General features: G+C 41.1%; 2 protein-coding genes across 5 annotated transcripts in view; one reads left to right on the forward strand and one right to left on the reverse strand.

The window, feature by feature from the left end:
* LOC120422556 (high-affinity choline transporter 1) overlaps window positions 1-8119 on the forward strand; it is a 35252-nt gene extending 27133 nt beyond the window's left edge. For both annotated transcript variants that reach the window (XM_039586033.2, XM_039586035.2), the window contains exons 9-11: window positions 3192-3421; window positions 3507-3618; window positions 6367-8119. In XM_039586033.2, the coding sequence (XP_039441967.1) occupies window positions 3192-3421; window positions 3507-3618; window positions 6367-6648 (624 nt within the window). In that variant the 3' untranslated portion in view covers window positions 6649-8119. The remainder of the gene's footprint in view (window positions 1-3191; window positions 3422-3506; window positions 3619-6366) is intronic.
* A 3162-nt stretch (window positions 8120-11281) lies between these two features.
* On the reverse strand, window positions 11282-18124 carry LOC120422587 (pro-resilin). 3 transcript variants are annotated; one of them, XM_039586076.2, is made up of 4 exons: window positions 17930-18124; window positions 14005-14456; window positions 12772-13931; window positions 11282-12717 (listed from the first exon to the last, which is right to left on the reverse strand). In XM_039586076.2, exons 2-4 carry the CDS (start codon window positions 14448-14450, stop codon window positions 12041-12043), a joined length of 2283 nt encoding a protein of 760 aa, XP_039442010.1. In that variant the 5' UTR covers window positions 14451-14456; window positions 17930-18124; the 3' UTR covers window positions 11282-12040. The 3 variants fall into 3 exon arrangements, with proteins under 3 accessions (XP_039442010.1, XP_052562235.1, XP_039442008.1); XM_052706275.1 differs by having other exon boundaries at window positions 11282-12600; window positions 12718-13931; window positions 17930-18123; XM_039586074.2 differs by having other exon boundaries at window positions 11282-13931; window positions 17930-18123.
* Window positions 18125-18498: the final 374 nt, after the last annotated feature.

Consider the following 18498-nt stretch of genomic DNA (forward strand, 5'->3'; position numbering starts at 1 on the left):
TCTCCCCTATCTTAATTCAATAGAACAAAAATTGAACTGGTTTTGTGACTCAAATTATTTTGCTTGATATTTATTCATGCAAATAACAAATGAAATTTTATTTTTTTTTATTTATTGTCATGAAAACCAACCAAAAAATATAGATTTACCAAGTTTGTTCTACTAACAAAAAAATTTAAAATTTTTAAATGATCTTAGTATAAAACGGTTTATGCATTTCTTAAATACAGCCCGTTTTCAAATGCATTTTTTTTATCAGGACAAAAACCTTGTTGTTTTTAGAGTTTTGAAATAAATTAAAAAAAATTAGACAATGAAAGTTTTGCTGATTTTAGCGTGACGTACTTTATTGATGAAGCCAAGTTTGATTACTTTTTGATTCAAATTAGAATTGGGCCCATTAACGAAGCAATTTTTGAAAAAGATAAAATGCATTTCAGCTGTTGAAACGCAATATTTAATTTGGAGGACTACTTTTCCTACACACAGAAAATAAATTACCAATTGTCTTCAAATTGGTGAAATCATAAAAAATTAGCCCAGTTACATATGTTTTGAATGTTACAAAGGTCTGGGTGAATTCAACAACAAATTCCTTCTGATTCCTAAATTAAAATTTATCAAAAAATACTGAAAAAATCATTTGTAATCATTTTCTGAGTTCACACCGGAGTGCAAGGCTAGGGGATTTGGAAGACGGAAATTGTTGATGTTCCAGTTTTTTAAGAGGATAAGGGAAATTCTCCACCTTATTCTCAAGCTTGTTTATGGCAAGGTGAATGGTTGAATGCGAGTTGTAACAACTATTTGCATTGTTGTTCCCATTGTTCGTACAGGCGCCATCTTGGAATTCATGATCTTGGAATACTTTGGAGTATCCTCAGTTTCATATTCGTGGCCAGCGACCCCAAATTAGTTAGATTTGAGTGGTTGAATGGCTGTTACACCCTCAAATAAATATTCCCAATATTCTACAGGCACCTTATTGGCCGCCATCTTGGAATTCATGATCTTGGAATACTTTGAAGTATCCTAAGTTTCATATTCGTGGCCAGCGACCCCAAATTAGTTAGATTTGAGTGGTTGAATGCCTATTTCACTCTCAAATAAATGTTTCCCATAATCTACAGGCGCCATATTGGCCGCCATCTTGGAGTTCTTGATCTTGGAATACTTTGGAGTATTCTTATTGTCATATTCGTGTTCAGCGTCTCCAAGTTAGTTAGATTTGAGTGGTTGAATGGCAGTTACACCCTCAAATAAATATTGCCAATATTCTACAGGCACCATATTGGCCGCCATCTTGGAATCCATGATCTTGGAATATTTTGCAGTATCCTAAGTTTCATATTCGTGGCCAGCGACCCCAAATTAGTTAGATTTGAGTGGTTGACCTCTCAAATAAATGTTTCCCATAATCTACAGGCGCCATATTGGCCGCCATCTTGGAATTCATGATCTTGGAATACTTTGGAGTATCCTCAGTTTCATATTCGTGGCCAGCGACCCCAAATTAGTTAGATTTGGGTGGTTGAAAGGCTGTTACACCCCCAAATATATGTTCCCGCTATTCTACAGGCGCCATATTGGCCGCCATCTTGGATTTCTGGATTTCTGAATATTTTGGGATATTCTGAGTGTCATATTCGTGTTCAGAGACCCCAAATTAGTTAAATTTGAATGGTTGATTTCAAATTTTAATGCTTTCTTGTTGATTTGGCCATGACGTGTTCCCTAAAACGAGCGCCTAAAAAGAGTTGCTTCGACGAATTTAGTCGGTATGACTAGCAGGTTAGTCGGATCAAGTTCGTTCTTGTTTCAGATGAATCTTGAAATCCTACCGGTTCGAATGCTGCAAGAACGATCAAGATTGGGTGAAATGGGGCCAAATGCGAGCGAGTTGAAATTAGCGAAGCAACGGTTTCGGAGGCTTGGACGGAGGAGTGTTAAGAGGATAAGGGAAATTCTCCACGTTATTCTCAAGCTTGTATTTCGTTTGGATTTGGACGGTTTATGGCAAGGTGAATGGTTGAATGCGAGTTGTAACAACCATTTGCATTGCTGAAATCATTTAAATTGATATTAATTTTGCATGCCAATGCAAACCAGCCGGGATCAAAACCCACCGTGAACTCATGTATTTCAGACATTTTAGAATTCTACGAGTCCAGAGCTTTCTCGTTGTTAGCAGATGATAATCGAACCCATCACCATTCGCTACCAATGAGTTAACATCGCAACCATTCAGAAACGACTGATCCCGTTACGAGTTAAAGATATATTTATTTTTAGATGAAAAAGGACTAACTATGACAACCCATGACATTTTGTTGGTTTAATAATAACCGTTTGGGATATCAATACCACGTAGTAACGAATCCACTCGATACACACCACCGGTTAATTAACACAAAAGCCCAGCGGTATAATTATTGCAAACACATCGTGTATAAATATGCTGAGCCACGTGAGAGCCACGTCTCTCGACCAGCACTCGGGAACCGTGCACGTCACTGTCACTATAGTGTCACGTCACCAACCTGGATGGACGAGGACAGTTCCGTTGAGCGATTCAGGACGATTGTGCAATTACGATGATAAATTATTGAACTCCGGCCTTGATGAATATTCCAGGCACTTTTGCTCACCCACCATTTACTATACTCTGCACTCTCTGTGTTGTAAAACAGGGTGAAACTCAAAGCACTGACGTCATGAAACCTCCCTTTTTCTAGTAGCTGAACTAGGGGAACAGCATCTAATTCCAGCGTGCCTCTAATGTTGGCAGGTCAGAACTTTGACATTCAATTAAAGCTAATTAAAAGCGTTTTCAACTGAAATCCAGTGATAAATAGCTCAATAAGAAGTGAGCAAGCAAGTTTCTATAAAAAGTTTTGCAAAATTAGTTGTTTAAATAGTGAAAATCTGCAAATTTGATGGAGTTAGGAGCGAGTGCTTAACCTGCCAAACATACGAGAATTTCCCCTATATATATATATATATTTCAGCTAGAGATAGAACCTCGATTTATATCATCACTCTTCATTGTTCCTTCGATTTTCCACTCGTTCTTGTTGGGGGTGGTGGAGAAATTTCTGTCTTCTGTTCTCGGTTACATCATCATCGAGTGGTTGCAAAAGGGAGGCTACCTTGTAACTTGATTGCCTAAAACCCCCCACGACTCCTTCCAGCTCCTGATGGTGGTCCACTTCAAGAAGCACTGCAACACCTACGGCAGCCTGTCGGCGTACATAATCGCCTTCATGGTGCGGCTGTCCGGCGGGGAGGCCATGCTCGGGCTGCCGGCCCTCATCCACTATCCGGGCTACGTCGAGGAAACCGCAACGCAGATGTTCCCGTTCCGGACGATGGCCATGATCATGAGTTTGGTCACGCTGGTCGGGGTGTCCTGGTGGACCAAGTGAGTCATTGATTTCTTTTAAATTGATTTTTTTTTATTGAAAAATAATTTGTGATTGTTTTTCCTTTAATTAAAAAAAAATCAGATGGGTCTTTGAAACGGGACGGTTGGCGCCTAATTACGACTACTTCCGCTGCGTTGTCAACATTCCGGAGGAGCTGCACCGCGTTGGAGAACCGTCGGACTCGGGTGAACAGGTAGGTTTGGTAGCATGACATTTCCTGATATTTGGATTGAGTTAAGAATAAAAACGTTTCTTAATCCACCATTAGGTGGGTGGTGCCTTCCTCACATTTACAAAGTAATAATGAAAATAAGTTTATGAAAAAAATATATACCTGATACAGACTTTTCCAGAAAACATGCAGACTCTCATTTGAAGCAATGTGGCAACAGGGCGTTTCGCATCTGGCGCGACTCTCGCATGTAAACAAAAAGACCTGGCCTTTTGAGGTTAGGAAAAAAATCACCCTTTTTTGTATCTACAAAAATCTTTTTCTTGGCATAACTTTTCAAATACTTAACTAAACAGAATAAAATTTAATAGGATCTTAGGGGACCCCAAAACGAACAGAATATGGTGGATCCGGCCAAAATCGGTTGAGCCATGTCTACACACATCCCCACAGACATTTGTTCAGAATTTGATTCTGAGTCGATAGGTATACGTGAAGGTATATCTAGGAGTCGTGTTTAAGAAGTTCATTTTTTGAGTGATTTTATAGCCTTGTCTCAGTGAGGTGAGGAAGGCAAAAATGATTGAAATACAAAATCAACTAAATCCACCTATGTGGTTGGCTCCTTTCTCACTCCGAACTAAAATTGGATCGCATGAAAGATCAGCGTGCCTCTAATGTTGCCGTAGCAGCACTTTGACGTTCAATTACAGCTTATAAAACGCGTTTCTGAACTGAAATCGAGTGATAAATAGTTCAATAGAAAGTGAGCAAGCAAGTTTATATAAACAGTTTTACAACAAAAGTGTTTTAAATAGTTAAAATCACCTAATCGGATGGAGTTAGGAGCGAGTGCTTAACCTGCCAAACATACGAGAATTTTCCCTGCCAAGTGCGCAGAAAACTGTTTTTTTTAATATCCGAGAAAAAATAATAAAATGAATAAAGGCACCGACTAGTTTTTTCTTTAAAACAAATAAAATCCTATTGCTTTTTTTTTAAAAGATACTAAAAAATTTCACAAAATGCCGTATTTTTCTCGAAAAAACTCAAATTTCCATAATTTGCAATGTGGGTATCAAAAGAAGTAAAAAAATGTAATTGCATTTTCACTTAATTAAATATTTTAACGTAAAATACTAATATTTTCAAAATGTACAGTATTTTTCGAAAATATTGAAAAAATTATAATTGCAATATGGGTATCAAATGAAGCAACATTTTAAATGCATTTTCACTTTATCTGATTTTTTTTGTAAAAATCTAAAATTTTCATAATTTGTGATATTTTGTGAAATATTGTCATGAAATTGGGTTTACATTGGGTCCGAGGGGGAGTGAGTGGGTCATACGGAAATGCTGAAATTTGTATAACCCAATCTCACCCTTCCAGACCCAATGTCACCCTGATGACGCTACTAAAATTTTCACAAAATACCGTAATTTTTAGAAAATACTCAAAATTTCATATTTTGCAACATGGGTTTGATAACAAAGCCAGATTTTAAAGGCATTTTCACTTTATCAGATTTTTTTTTGTAAAACACTAAAATTTTAACAAAACACCGTTTTTGCAAAAAAAAAAACTATTTTTTTATAATTTGCAACATGGGCTGATACCCATAAAAAAGCAAAGCAATCAGTTTTTAAGATAGCTTAAAATACATTAAAAATCGCTCTTTGATGTGCTTTGGAACCGCAATTTTATATATATTTCCTTTTTATTTATTTATATAACATGACTTCAAAAGCTTAAACAATTTCATTGAAACTGTCTAAAACAACAACACTTTAGATAAGTTTATATTAAAACATATTTTAAAAATTATCCCTAAGTCACAACCGCCAACTGGAGGTAATCGGGACTGCAGTCTGAATAGATACAGGAGATTTTAGAGCAATAAATTTCGAAATCGGTGTACTAATTGTTCTGTAATGTTCCTGTTGTAACTAAAATCAATCAAAACAATCAGAACATTATGTAAAAAATGGCTGAAACAGCAGTCTAAATTCCTTACTTTTTTTAATAAATAAAATTTAATAGAAAATTTTGAAAGCGCAATCTCTAAACAAAATTTTCAGCAATTTTCCCTAACAAGCCAAATTAATGCTGATACATGCCGAATACAAATATGAATGCTTTAAAATTCTTATCGAGTACTAAGTATTAAACTATTCATCTATTTCCACAACCAAATCTGAATTTCCAAACCAAAATTTGATTTGTTTTCAATTTCGGGAATTCCCGGGACAAAATTAAAAAAATCCCGGGATTCGGGAATTCCCGGTTTTGGAAAAATCCCGGGATTTTTGTCCCGGGAATTCCCGGGATGGACGCACTAGAGAGCTGATACCCATGTACGAAGTAAAATCTTTCTAGGAATATTCACTTTACTAGAGTTTTTTTTTTGTAAAGACTCATCCTCTAATCAAGTGAACATTCATAAAAAATACGCTTCGTCTGATACCCATATTGCAAATTATCAAAATTGGAGTATTTTCGAAAATATACGGTATTTTGTGAAATTTAACGTATTTTGCAAAAAAGTTAAACTTTTGACGAGAATTCGGACATTTAATTCGGTATTGATTTTTTTTTTAGAATGATAAGTTTAAAATTATTTATGATTTTATGAAATATTTAAGTGTCCAAAGGGCGTTTAATGTTCAATGTTAATTACAATCGGAATTGATGAATTAAACAAAACAAAATTACATAAAAATTTAAAAACCAAAGAAAAAAATTCTAAATCAATATCCCTCCCACAGCTCTCGGTGATGGCCGGTGGCGGCATGACGCGGATGTACGGCGCGGCCGCCTCCTCGACGATGGTCGGCAAGGACGAGCGCAACGGGCGCATCAATCCGGCCCTGGAACCGGACGACGATCTGCCGGTGGTGGAGGCGAAGCGCCAGATGCAGCAGCACCACCAGCGGCTCCAGGACGAAGCCTTTGGGGCACTTTCGCCGGTCGTGGGCGGAACGGGCGGTGGTGGCGCGTCCAGCGGGGTTCTTCCCGGGGGCGGATCGCAGGGCCACACGGCGTTCTGAAATCGGGGGAACGCGGCGGCCGATGGTGGCGAGTGGTAACTACATGAAGAGTATTATTGACACGCAAAAGTCACACACACACACTCATACTCACATAAAGGCTACCGATCTTACTTTATTTGCACCGGAAGTGGAAGCGGAAGAGTGTGTGGTCGGAACGGGTTTCCGGAGGAAAACGATACATATCAAAGCGTATATTATAAAGTATAAAACAGCTTTAGTGTTTAGTTTGGACTAAGAAGCAACAAAAACATATCAAACTAGATTTTAAACCAAAAAGAAGGGAAAGATTAAAGGGAAAACATATCACATAAACTTACGCAGAAACGCAGCAATTTTAGAGTAGAGATATTTTATTAGTTGGTTTTTAAACTTACAAGCAAGGAATGGGATCGGGATGGGAGAGGGGTTAAAACTAAGTTTGTTAAGTTGTTCATCTTCTAAGCTACTCAATTCAAAGTGTTTCTTTCAAACTGCAGGAAAATCAATAACCAATTGTACAAATTTATCGTTTAACGAAGAGTTTATTAAAAAAGCATTTGTTTTATACACAGCATTATTACTTTTAAGCACGTTAAAGCAAAAAGTTTCCCAGTTATCGGAGTGTTTATCGAGAGAGAGGTTGTTGCCAGTTATGGTTCCCAACAGGCTAGGAGAAGAGTTTATTTCCATGTTTTGCGCAGAAGCTTTAAAAAATGACAAAACTGTTGTGAACAAGAATGAAATATGCATATATCTCAAAATCAGTCAAAGGTGCTAGAAACTAAAGAAAAAAAATAAAAACATCCGTTTAAAGGGAAGGTGGAGAAGAACACTGTTGTCGAGTTGAGTTTTTGATTATGAACTTTGTGTTGTACTTTCCTGTTGCGTTAAACTTTTCTGTTGCTGTAATCGAAATTTTAGAATAAAGAGCAGAAAAACAGATGGGTGTATCGCTTGTATGGATAAAAGAGTTGAGCAAATAGAACTGACTATGTAACAAGTATCCATTTAAAGCAAAACATTTGGGGTAGCCATTTAATTGTATAGTGATGAGGGGTATACTCCACACAACATGTAGGTGTTATATATTAAAGCAAAACTGAACATTATTAAAACGAAACAGTGGCAATTACTACGATTAATATGAATCAGAACCAGAGACGGAACTAAGTGAAACCTAATACATATCAATGGTGTCCTTCCAGAAGAAAAACATGAAAATTAAACAATTTGTCATCATTAATGTTTTACTAACGCACGTAACTGTCAAAACTTGTTCAACAAATGACCATTGCCTTTATTGTTTTAGTGTTTTCTGGTAAAATGTTTAGAGTTTCTGTCGTGTAAACCAGTTTCTAAATTTACTTACATTTGAATGCATAGCTAATTGATCTATTTTTTTTGTTATATAATTGTTAACTCAAATTTAGTCAGTGGTCCGCACTTTATAATTAATATTAATTTAGATTATTTTAAAACAATGTTTTCAATGAAACCCAACACGGTATACACAAAATACAAATCCCGTCAGAACGAGAAAAACACTCATTCCTTTCATTGAACCACCCTGTTGTTGTTTCTCATATAACCGTGTACCATCGCACAGAACGCACCCACACGCATACACTCTCAAACAAAATGTGCATTCATTGTGGGAAGAAACTACCAACGCATACTCAACCCACATATCATCATACTGTTGTTACTAAAGTGTTACTCTATACTATTATACACAAAACAAAAACACCCTAACCTGACACATACACGCAAAGAAAAACATAAGTAAGGTGACGTTATTAGATCAAGAAGAAGGAGAAATCATACCACTATGAATATATATACAAACCAAAAAGAACAAAGCTATAAACCAAAAAAATATTAGTAATGAAATGGTAAATAAGCTGGATCAAATCGATAAAAAGAGAAAGCAAGAAAAGTAATTTGTGTAAATTAAGCCGAAAAGAAGCAACCAATAGAAGCATACCGAAGCGTTTCCGGAACGGAACAAAAACTAATTAAAATGAGATAAAGAAAAAAAACAAAACAATATTGTAATTATACATCTAGGTATATATACACAAAGTAGTGTTGGACGGAACGCAAAATACAGAGCTAAAACAAACCCTGTAGTATTATTGTGTCGGCGTTTCAAGTTTAAATTGAAAGAATGTGAAACATTACCAAAAAAAAAAAAACACTCCATCGGAACGAGATTAATCAGTTTGCTTCCGAACGTAGTTCGGCATTAAGAAGAGAAACGAAACGTCAATCGTGAAGAGATGTGGGGTTTGAAGAAGCGAAATCATACATATCAAAGTGGGATTAAACACATTTGAAAGCGGGACAAAATTGTGCTAAGAACAATGGAAAATATACATATCTGTACACACTAAACAGGCACATACATAAGAACTCACGTTAGGAAAATGGGTAGCAAAACCAAAAAGGCCCACAATGATGAACATGAAATAAACAGATACATATCAACTATAATAGGACTTGAAAAAATAGAAAATAAATTGTTGTTAAAAGTATTTAATGAGACAGGAATAAAACATATATGACTATATAAATCAAAACATGAGTTTTTTTTCTGTAATTGATGACAAATCCTGAACGGCTCTAATGTTTGAAAACTTTATTCCAGCATTATAACCTTCGACGTTCATTGTTATCTTGGTCCATTTGCCTCAAAGAAAGACTCCCGGTTAAAAGTGACCCATTAGTTGTCGCTCGGCTATCGCGATCCGTTGCATAATTCGAACCCGCCACATAACTGTCGTTACGTTACGTCGTCGTGACTGGCTTGAACGGACGGTTTTCGGGCCATGTCACTGTAAAGTTCATCCCCAGCGCAGCGCGCGCCTACTAAGCCGGGCGCATGGCCCTCTGGCACGGCCAAGTTTGAGGCCAGTTTGCGAACGAGAAGGAAAAAAATTGCGAAGAACAAAAAAACAGCAAATTGCAAGACAAAACGATGAGCGCGAATGCGCCAATGTTAAAGTTCGCGTACTCTTGGTCAGGTGACCCTATTTTGGGCATAAGAAGGAGCAAAGAAAAAAACTAAAATCTGGCATCCCTGGCTTCAGAACAATTACAGTGTTGCTAAATTCGTGAAAATAGAAGTTAAAAACTATAGGTTTAATATAGGGACACACACCATAGTAAGATCCAACGTCGTCGCCGATCATGAATGAATCGTCTTATGCTGCGAACCAAGGCAGCATCGTAGTAACCACCGAGAAGGTGTCGTCGGCAAGGGCTGCTGCGATGATCGTTCGCGCGTCTCCAGTGAAAAGTGAATGCGCGAGAAACGAGCCAAAGATACAATCGCATCCACACTCAGAGTTAATGGCCACCTTGTTTTAACTCACTCAACAAAAATTATAATCTTTTTTTTTCGGCAAGACATCTGACGGTAAACGACGCATACTTACCAACTACTGGAGTCGGAGTCAAATTTCATGAGAGGAAATCAGTACAACTAAAGAGGTTTAAAGTTTCCAGCTGTATTGCCCAACCTCAATTAAGACTTCAGACGGCAAAGTTGTAAGTTATTCTCACACTAGATTTCTGAAAGCGTAAACCACAAAACTCGAACCCGACGTGAACCTCGCCAGATCCTTATCGGGTGTTCTCATTTAGATTGAGTAGTCATTGTTAGACGCGCCTAAGACTGGAGATAACATCTTCTATTGTTTAATACCGTCACGATTGCACTTGATCCATCAAGCCCAAGAACGATGTCGTCTTTTTAAACTGGCAACCAAAAAAAAAAAAAAACATTGTGGCTCTATTGTCATATTAACCTTGCTCTGAACATTTTCTTACTTGTTAGTTCACTCAAACCAAACATCGCTGACATTCAGTGGTGACCGAGCTGACTGACATCTGTTGTCAGCTTTACTGCCAAGCAGTAACGAAATCATCGTGTCATCTTTGCAGTTGGACAATTTTCGTGTATGTTCCAACGCGTCATCAATACCAATTGAATCTCGTTATGGTTAACCTGAAGCCGTTGATCATTTTCGAAGAAAATTGATCATCACTATAAAATATTCCGTATCAAATTCAAAATTCACCAAAAGGCACTGTGTAAGGCACTATTCTAAACAACTTGCTGAAGGAATTTTGTCAAAATATTGAAAGCGACGCAAAATTTATATCTTTGAACGAAAAATCATGGCAATGATGGAAGTCTTCACGTTAAGGTCGTGGATGGTTTCATTCCCTCGTGGGATGTCAATGATGGTTCCGAATTTGGGTCCAGAAATAGTAAATTTAAATGAAAAAATAATCACGATAAGTAAAATGCTTCAACAAACAACACAAAGAAAACCATTACAACCATGCAACAAACATAGCCGCCAAAATTTCAGGACGTCATTTTGTAACGTCCATTGTCAAAAAGGGCAATTTTGACATGTTCAGAACAGATAATCCGAAGCCTGTGTTAGCCGAAGGCCTGGGATAATCGAATCACGAAATATTTTTTTCTTGATTCGACTATCCCAAGTGATTTTTTGGATTCAGATCGAAGTGAATCGAGCCCGAATTTAAAAAAAATAACTGCTATTACCAGTTAATACCCAAATTATAGATGAGGACAGTAAAAAAAAAACATTTCGGATAAATAAAAATATCAGGTTGATTTTGGAGGAAAATGATGATTGCTTTCGTTTATTTCTTACTCATTTTGACTGTCGTCGACTGACTTCGCGCTCTCTTCGCGGCAAACGTCATCCAACTTTGCGAAACAATTTCGTGCGGAAACAAAATTAATCCAAAACTTTGGACCCTGCTGAACAGGCCGTTTGCCAAAAACACCGCACTGACAAATCGGCCCAATTTTGCGCGTGAGTGTTTGTGTGCTTGCGTAAATGCAACAGCTGGTGATGATTTGTTGTTGGTGTTGTGCGCGTGCAGTTGTGGCACGGTGCGATGGGCGGTCAGTACAATTCGCGTAAGCTGGCTTGCTTGCTCGGTTGAAATCTCGCGCCTGCAGCATTTTCGTACTTTGTTTTGTTTTCATTCTGATTCTTGCTTGTTGTCAAAGCGTTTGTTTCGTTCTCTTCCTAGCATACAAAAACATTAAATTAAGCTATAATATTACAATAATTTAAATTAATTAACCATAAACAGTTAAAACATAGATCCGTTCGTTTCACAGTTGTTGATAGCGTTTTCTCTTTTCAGGTCATGTTGGGGAGTATTTTCAAAGGAAGGTAGCCAAATTTTGTGGGATTCAAAGGGGATTTGGATTAAGGAGCTCTGGGGCTACCTAGCAGAGAGAGATAACTATATCATACACGTTTTAAGGCACATGTTCATTTGGGGCGCATGAGAAGCGGTCCTGGGGATTCCGTTGATTGTCCGTAGTAAAGTCTGAGGTTTGGTTCTAAGGCCGAGTTTAGTAGTTGTAGCCTCCGCTTTGAGTGTATGACTGAGGGATGGTGGCCGGGACGGATGATCCACCGTTGGGTCGGCCCGAGCTGTATCCGGCGCTGCTGCTGCTTCCACCGTTGGACGAGAAGCTGCTGGCGGAGAACGAGCTCTGCGAGTAGCCGTTTCCGGAGGAGCCGCTGCTGTGGCCGTTACCGTTGCTCGGGGCGCCATATTGCGACGACGGAGCCGATGGAGCACCGTACTGAGACGAGGGAGCAGAAGGAGCGCCATATTGGGAAGAAGGAGATCCTGCACCTGGGGCTCCGTACGACTGGCTTGGACGTCCGTTTCCGTTTCCACCTGGAGCTGGGGCACCGTATTGGCTTGATGGGCGTCCACCATTTCCGTTACCACCTGGCGCTGGGGCACCATACTGAGACGAAGGAGCGGAAGGAGCGCCGTATTGGGAAGAAGGAGCACCGGCACCTGGGGCTCCGTACGACTGGCTTGGGCGTCCGTTTCCGTTTCCACCTGGAGCTGGGGCACCGTATTGGCTTGATGGGCGTCCACCGTTTCCGTTACCACCTGGGGCTGGGGCACCATACTGAGAGGAAGGAGCGGAAGGAGCACCATACTGGGAAGAAGGAGCACCTGCACCTGGGGCTCCGTACGACTGGCTTGGGCGTCCGTTTCCGTTTCCACCTGGAGCTGGGGCACCATACTGGCTTGATGGGCGTCCACCGTTTCCGTTTCCACCTGGAGCTGGGGCACCATACTGGCTTGATGGGCGTCCACCGTTTCCGTTACCTCCTGGAGCTGGGGCACCATACTGGCTTGAAGGGCGTCCACCATTACCGTTGCTGTATCCACCGTTTCCGTTTCCTCCCTGGGCTGGGGCACCGTACTGGCTCGATGGGCGACCTCCGTTTCCGTTTCCTCCTGGGGCTGGGGCACCATACTGGCTCGATGGGCGTCCTCCAAATCCGTTTCCGTTAGATGGTCCAGCTGGGACTCCGTAGCTAGTGGCTGGTGGTCCTTGACGCGACTGTCCGTTTTGCGGGGCACCGTATTGCTGAGATGGGGCACCACCGGATGGAGCGCCATACTGAGAGGAAGGAGCACCACCGGAAGGAGCACCATACTGAGAGGAAGGAGCACCACCGGATGGAGCACCATACTGAGAGGAAGGAGCACCACCAGATGGAGCGCCATACTGAGAGGAAGGAGCACCACCGGAAGGAGCACCATACTGAGAGGAAGGAGCACCACCGGAAGGAGCGCCATATTGAGAAGACGGGGCACCACCAGCTGGAGCGCCATACTGGGAAGAAGGAGCACCACCTGAAGGAGCACCATACGAAGGAGCACCATACTGGGACGAAGGAGCACCACCAGCTGGAGCACCATACTGAGAAGACGGAGCACCACCAGCTGGAGCACCATATTGAGAGGAAGGAGCACCACCAGCTGGAGCACCATACTGGGACGAAGGAGCTCCACCAGCTGGAGCACCATACTGAGAAGAAGGAGCACCACCAGCTGGGGCACCATACTGGGAAGAAGGAGCACCACCCGAAGGAGCACCATACTGGGAAGAAGGAGCACCGCCGGAAGGAGCACCATACTGCGATGAGGGAGTCTGGGGACGACCGTTACCGTTTCCACCGTTCGGGGCACCGTATTGTTGAGATGGGGCACCGCCGGAAGGAGCGCCATACTGCGATGAGGGAGTCTGGGGACGTCCATTTCCGTTACCACCGTTCGGGGCACCGTATTGCTGAGATGGGGCACCACCCGAAGGAGCACCGTACTGAGAGGAAGGAGCACCGCCGGAAGGAGCGCCATACTGCGATGAGGGAGTCTGGGGACGTCCGTTACCGTTACCACCGTTCGGGGCACCATACTGCTGAGATGGGCTGTAAAAAAGCGTTATTATTAGATTCGGACAGTTTAAACAAGGGTATATTCCTTCTTCGTTTAATAGCTTACCGGGCACCACCGTTACCGTTGCTTGGGGCTCCGTACTGCTGGGAAGGAGCCTGAGGGCGTCCTCCGAAGCCTCCGTTTCCATTTCCGTTGGGCGCTCCGTACTGCTGCGAAGGAGCCGACGGGTATCCGCCAGCACCGCCGTTGCCATTGCTCGGAGCTCCGTACTGCTGAGACGGTGCACCTCCGGCTGGGGCTCCGTACTGCTGCGATGGGGCCGATGGGTATCCGCCAGCTCCGTTTCCGTTTCCGTTACCATTGCTTGGTGGGCCGTAGCTTCCGCTCGGCGGACCAGCTGCTGGGTAACCTCCGGCTCCTCCTCCGTTCGACGGTGGCAGATAGCTGCCACCAGGAAGAGGCGCCTCTCGTTTCGTCACGGAAGCGGCGAATGCTGGGCCTAGGGCGCAGCACAGCACGGCCAGTGCTGTGAGCTTGTGGTGCATTCTCATGCTTGTCTGGAACGAAAAGGGCGTCGTATTATCTAAGAGTGTTCCCCGAGGGAGGTCAACGCCGCTGACAGGTGATGGATTGAGCTGTACGGTCTACTATTAATCGCGGCGACGACGTTTGTAGGAAATAATCGTCAGATTAGCGATCTCGGCGGCTGGCGTGTAAACATTACAATGTAATCTCCGTCGTCGGTTCTGACGTTTGCACGACGATGTTTACGATCTTAACCTAGATGCCACATGTGCTTTATTGTTATTCGCCAGCATCTTTGCATAACTTCTCAACGCGTTGGTGTCCGAAAAAAAAACGAGAAGAATTACGCGGAGCAAATATCGACACCGATCTTACATGACTTTTGCTGATCGTTCGACATTCGACTCATTACTTAGCTGTACACGAAATTGATAAATTGTTGGCTCTTATGCAACGTTTGACGGTTGGGGAGATCTGCAGATGCTGCCGTTGCATCTTCATCGCAACTAAGCTGGCGCTGAGCAATGCATCGCGCGCGCGCGTGATTTTATCGCGATCGTCTCCATAGAGATCCCGCTGCAGCAACAACGGGGCTGCAATTATGCTGTCAAATTGAATTATTCTTCGCTTTGTTTGGTGGGCCCCCTGGGCAGACGTCGTCGAAGCAGGCGTCGTTGGTGGGAAAAAAACATCTTGTCGTTGGTAGCCGCACAACGCGGACATCCCCTAACGACGTCGAATCTGTTTGGCCTACTGCGATTGAACGGAAGCAAAACCGTGGCGTGATGATGGCACCTCTTTAGCTGGGTTTCATCACCTGCAGTCTGCACCAGACAGCACAGCATGCTGCGATGACTGCCGTGCTGGATTAATGCCGGAAAACAGTGCTTTATTCAGCGAACAACAGGGCTGAACTAAATGTGATTACTTGAACGTTTAGGTATTTTGCCGAGTTTGGTGAGTGCGTCATTTCTACCCAAAGCATTAAAATTAAAATTACATGTTTTAAGAAATTAAACCCTGATTCATCAATCAAAGATTTCTAAACAAGCTGGCGCCACGCTGTCTCCCAAACAAGGGTAGCTACACCAATTGTTGTGCAGATCCCAATCTCGGTAATTCTGCTTACTTTACATCTCAGCTGGAAATTTGCAAACATCATCGCGATTTAAGCCGATCCACCATCGAACCCCCGTTGTCCTCTCCCTAGTCACGAACCGCGTGCCGTGAGGAGCAAGGTATCCATTTGTTTGCTCGCTGTTTCTTTCCTCTTTTTATGGGGCCACTAACGGCCGTTGGCTACGGGGTCGCAGCGGCGTGGGACTCTCTTTACATCACACCACAAAGGCAGTTTACACAGAAAAATTGTAAATTTCGCACCGAAAAACTAATGTTTTGCATGGTTAGAGATTTGTTATGGTAATTTGAGTGAGACTAACCGGTTTGAAGCGCCAAAATCGCAAAATTAACTGTTTTAAACCAAAACAGAAAAATGTTGGTAAAACTGACCAACTTTTAGTAACCGTGCAAAACCGGCAAAGATAGATCATCCCGCGAGGGGGTTGATGCGGGGGTTGCAAATTAAATTAAGCTGATTAATTTTCTAATTAAGTGCCGCCTTTTTGTCTCGTAGATCGACGATCTGCCGACGACGCGGCGGGGGTAGAGTAACCTGACCGGGTTTAGACAAGACATACGGCCCGGGAGGAGGCCGTATGATGAATGGACGGTGCGGCGAGCGCGATGAGCTGGCTCGATTATGGGTTAATTGCGATGGAGAGGGAGCCTTCTGTTTCTTTTTTTGCAGCATTCTTTTATAATCGGGGATAAAAGGTTGATTACATCATTTCTTTTCGAGTTACAAAAATGACGTCCTAGCAGAGATCAATGCACCTTTTTTTGGAATATTAGTCAAAAACGTAAAAGTTGATCCCTAAACAATAACATTTTCCAAAACATTGGTTTAAAAAAATGAGAAATATTCGTTCCCGTGTATTTTGAAAAATGGATGATAAACGGATTTTTTTGCAAATTTTAAAGATCGAAGGGGTTGATTGTTGAACAAAACGGAGAAAAATATTTTCAATCTAATTTTTTTTATATTTTAACTATTTTAGATATTTAAATTTCCTGCAAAAAATCATTAATTTCGTGTGACAATTAAAAATCTTGATATAATTTTTAAAAAAATTAAATAACTCTTTTTTAATCGAATGGAATATTTTTACAATGCAAAGATCAAAATATAAGTTTGTTAGTTAGGTTGGACGAAACTTATTCTTTAAAGATATTGGAAGAATGCTTCAGTTTTCAAAATTTGCATGTTAAGGATTTTCTCCATTGCAATGGTAAAGTGTCTTTAATAAAACTAATAACAATGTTAAGGATTTAAGCTAATTTAATGTATTTACTAATTGGCATTTATTTAGTTATTTTGACAAATTAAACTTGGATTGTTAATTTATCTTCTTGGTGTGAAAAAAAAACAGAGGATAGAAAAGTAAGTTCACAGAAAAAAATTATGGTAATATTTATCAGGAAATGGTGACAGATCTTGTGTCAAAAATATGATTGAATTTACTTCAGAAAATGATGAATTTTTATCAGTTTTTGATGAATATTCATCAGGTTCACATTTTTACACATTTTTCTGTAATATTACTCAAAAAAGAGGTAATATTCAACCTATTAAATTTTCAACATTTCAAAATTCAACTTTTTTTTGCTGTGTTGTTAGTATTATTTAAAGAGCAATTTGTTCTTGTGTAAAAACAATAATTTAAATTGTCATTTTAAAGCGAAAGTTTTTTATGTACCACATTCACCAATTGTAAAATTGGATATGATTTAAAATCATATAATTTTCAGCCTAATAAGCTTAGTGTCCGATTTAAAACATTTTATCACCACATTTTTGAAGACATTCAGTTTGGAAGCGTTAATTTTTTCAAACCAAATTGATAAACACATCTTAGAATTTGTATGAAATATTTGTTTTGGTTGATTAGAGAAAAATGAGAGTTTTCGATTAATTGTGTGTTACTTCAACTTGTTCATTCTTCTGGAAAACTTATAAACCGAGTAAGCATTGATTAGTCACTTGTTAGCAAAAGAAAACATATTTTTTCCTATTTTCAGTTCATCACAATCCCGGAAAATGCTCGCACTAAAAGTTTTAGCACACTTTGCCGCTCTCAACGCATCGGTTAGTAGTGTTGTTATAAATGGGTTAACTTTTCCGTTCGTTTTTCTTCACACATTTTTACTCGAACCTCACTCCACCCTTAAAGTTTTTCCTTTAATCCCAGCATCACACTTTTGCACATAAAGAGCCGCCCACTCCGAAACGACGAAACTTTTTCAATTTTACTGCAGCTTCCGGAGATTTTCCGATTTTTCCGGTGCAAGTTTGTCGTTAAGGCCACTTTTGTGTAATTCTTTTTTCACTAAACCCGCCACAATCCAAGCAAGCGACGAACCGCCTGTTCCGGAAATCGATGCTTACTTCGATTGATCTCTAGGACCGATCTCGATGGGGAAACGACGCGAATCGCAGGTGGCGTTGCAGCAGGATCGACACGTGTCAGCTGGGCTGGATCTCAGCAGACTACGGTGTGTCGTTGGTGTGTTTGTGCTGGTGGCAGATTCCTCGGGTCGTCTCCGGTTGGATGAACGACCAAATGAACCGAACCGATGTAGTTAACTGAATGATATTCAAATCGGAGTAATCGTCACTTTTATACCGAAAACTAAACAAAAGTGCAATTTTCGTTTGTTTAGGCCTGAGAAAAAAAAACCCGACGCGGGCTAGAAGATCGGGCCAGAATCGGCTCCACTCGCGAATCTCGGCTGCCGCCGCCGATGGAGCATCAAGGGATGGGGTGCGCAATGTTTTTGTTTTTTTTTTTTGTGCTATGTGCCTCTTCTTCACGTGCTTTTCAGAAGCCTCGGCAGCGCAGCACCCCCACCCGATCTTCACCCGAGCAGGCTCGGATCGCAAACGAGAGTGAAACCGACGACGAAGAGTAGGCTGCGCGGTCGATGGTGAGTGAGCACCACAGCTGATCAGAGAGA

The sequence above is a fragment of the Culex pipiens genome, chromosome 1, assembly GCF_016801865.2.
Source record: "Culex pipiens pallens isolate TS chromosome 1, TS_CPP_V2, whole genome shotgun sequence".
Classification (NCBI taxonomy): Eukaryota; Metazoa; Arthropoda; class Insecta; order Diptera; family Culicidae; genus Culex; species Culex pipiens.

Excerpts from the sequence above, each read along its gene's own strand:
- LOC120422587 (XM_039586074.2), bottom strand. The coding sequence starts at position 14,450 with ATGAGAATGCACCACAAGCTCACAGCACTGGCCGTGCTGTGCTGCGCC. Across the intron at positions 13,932-14,004 it reads AACGGTAACGGTGGTGCCCG|CCCATCTCAGCAGTATGGTG; the intron begins GTAAGCTATTAA and ends GCTTTTTTACAG.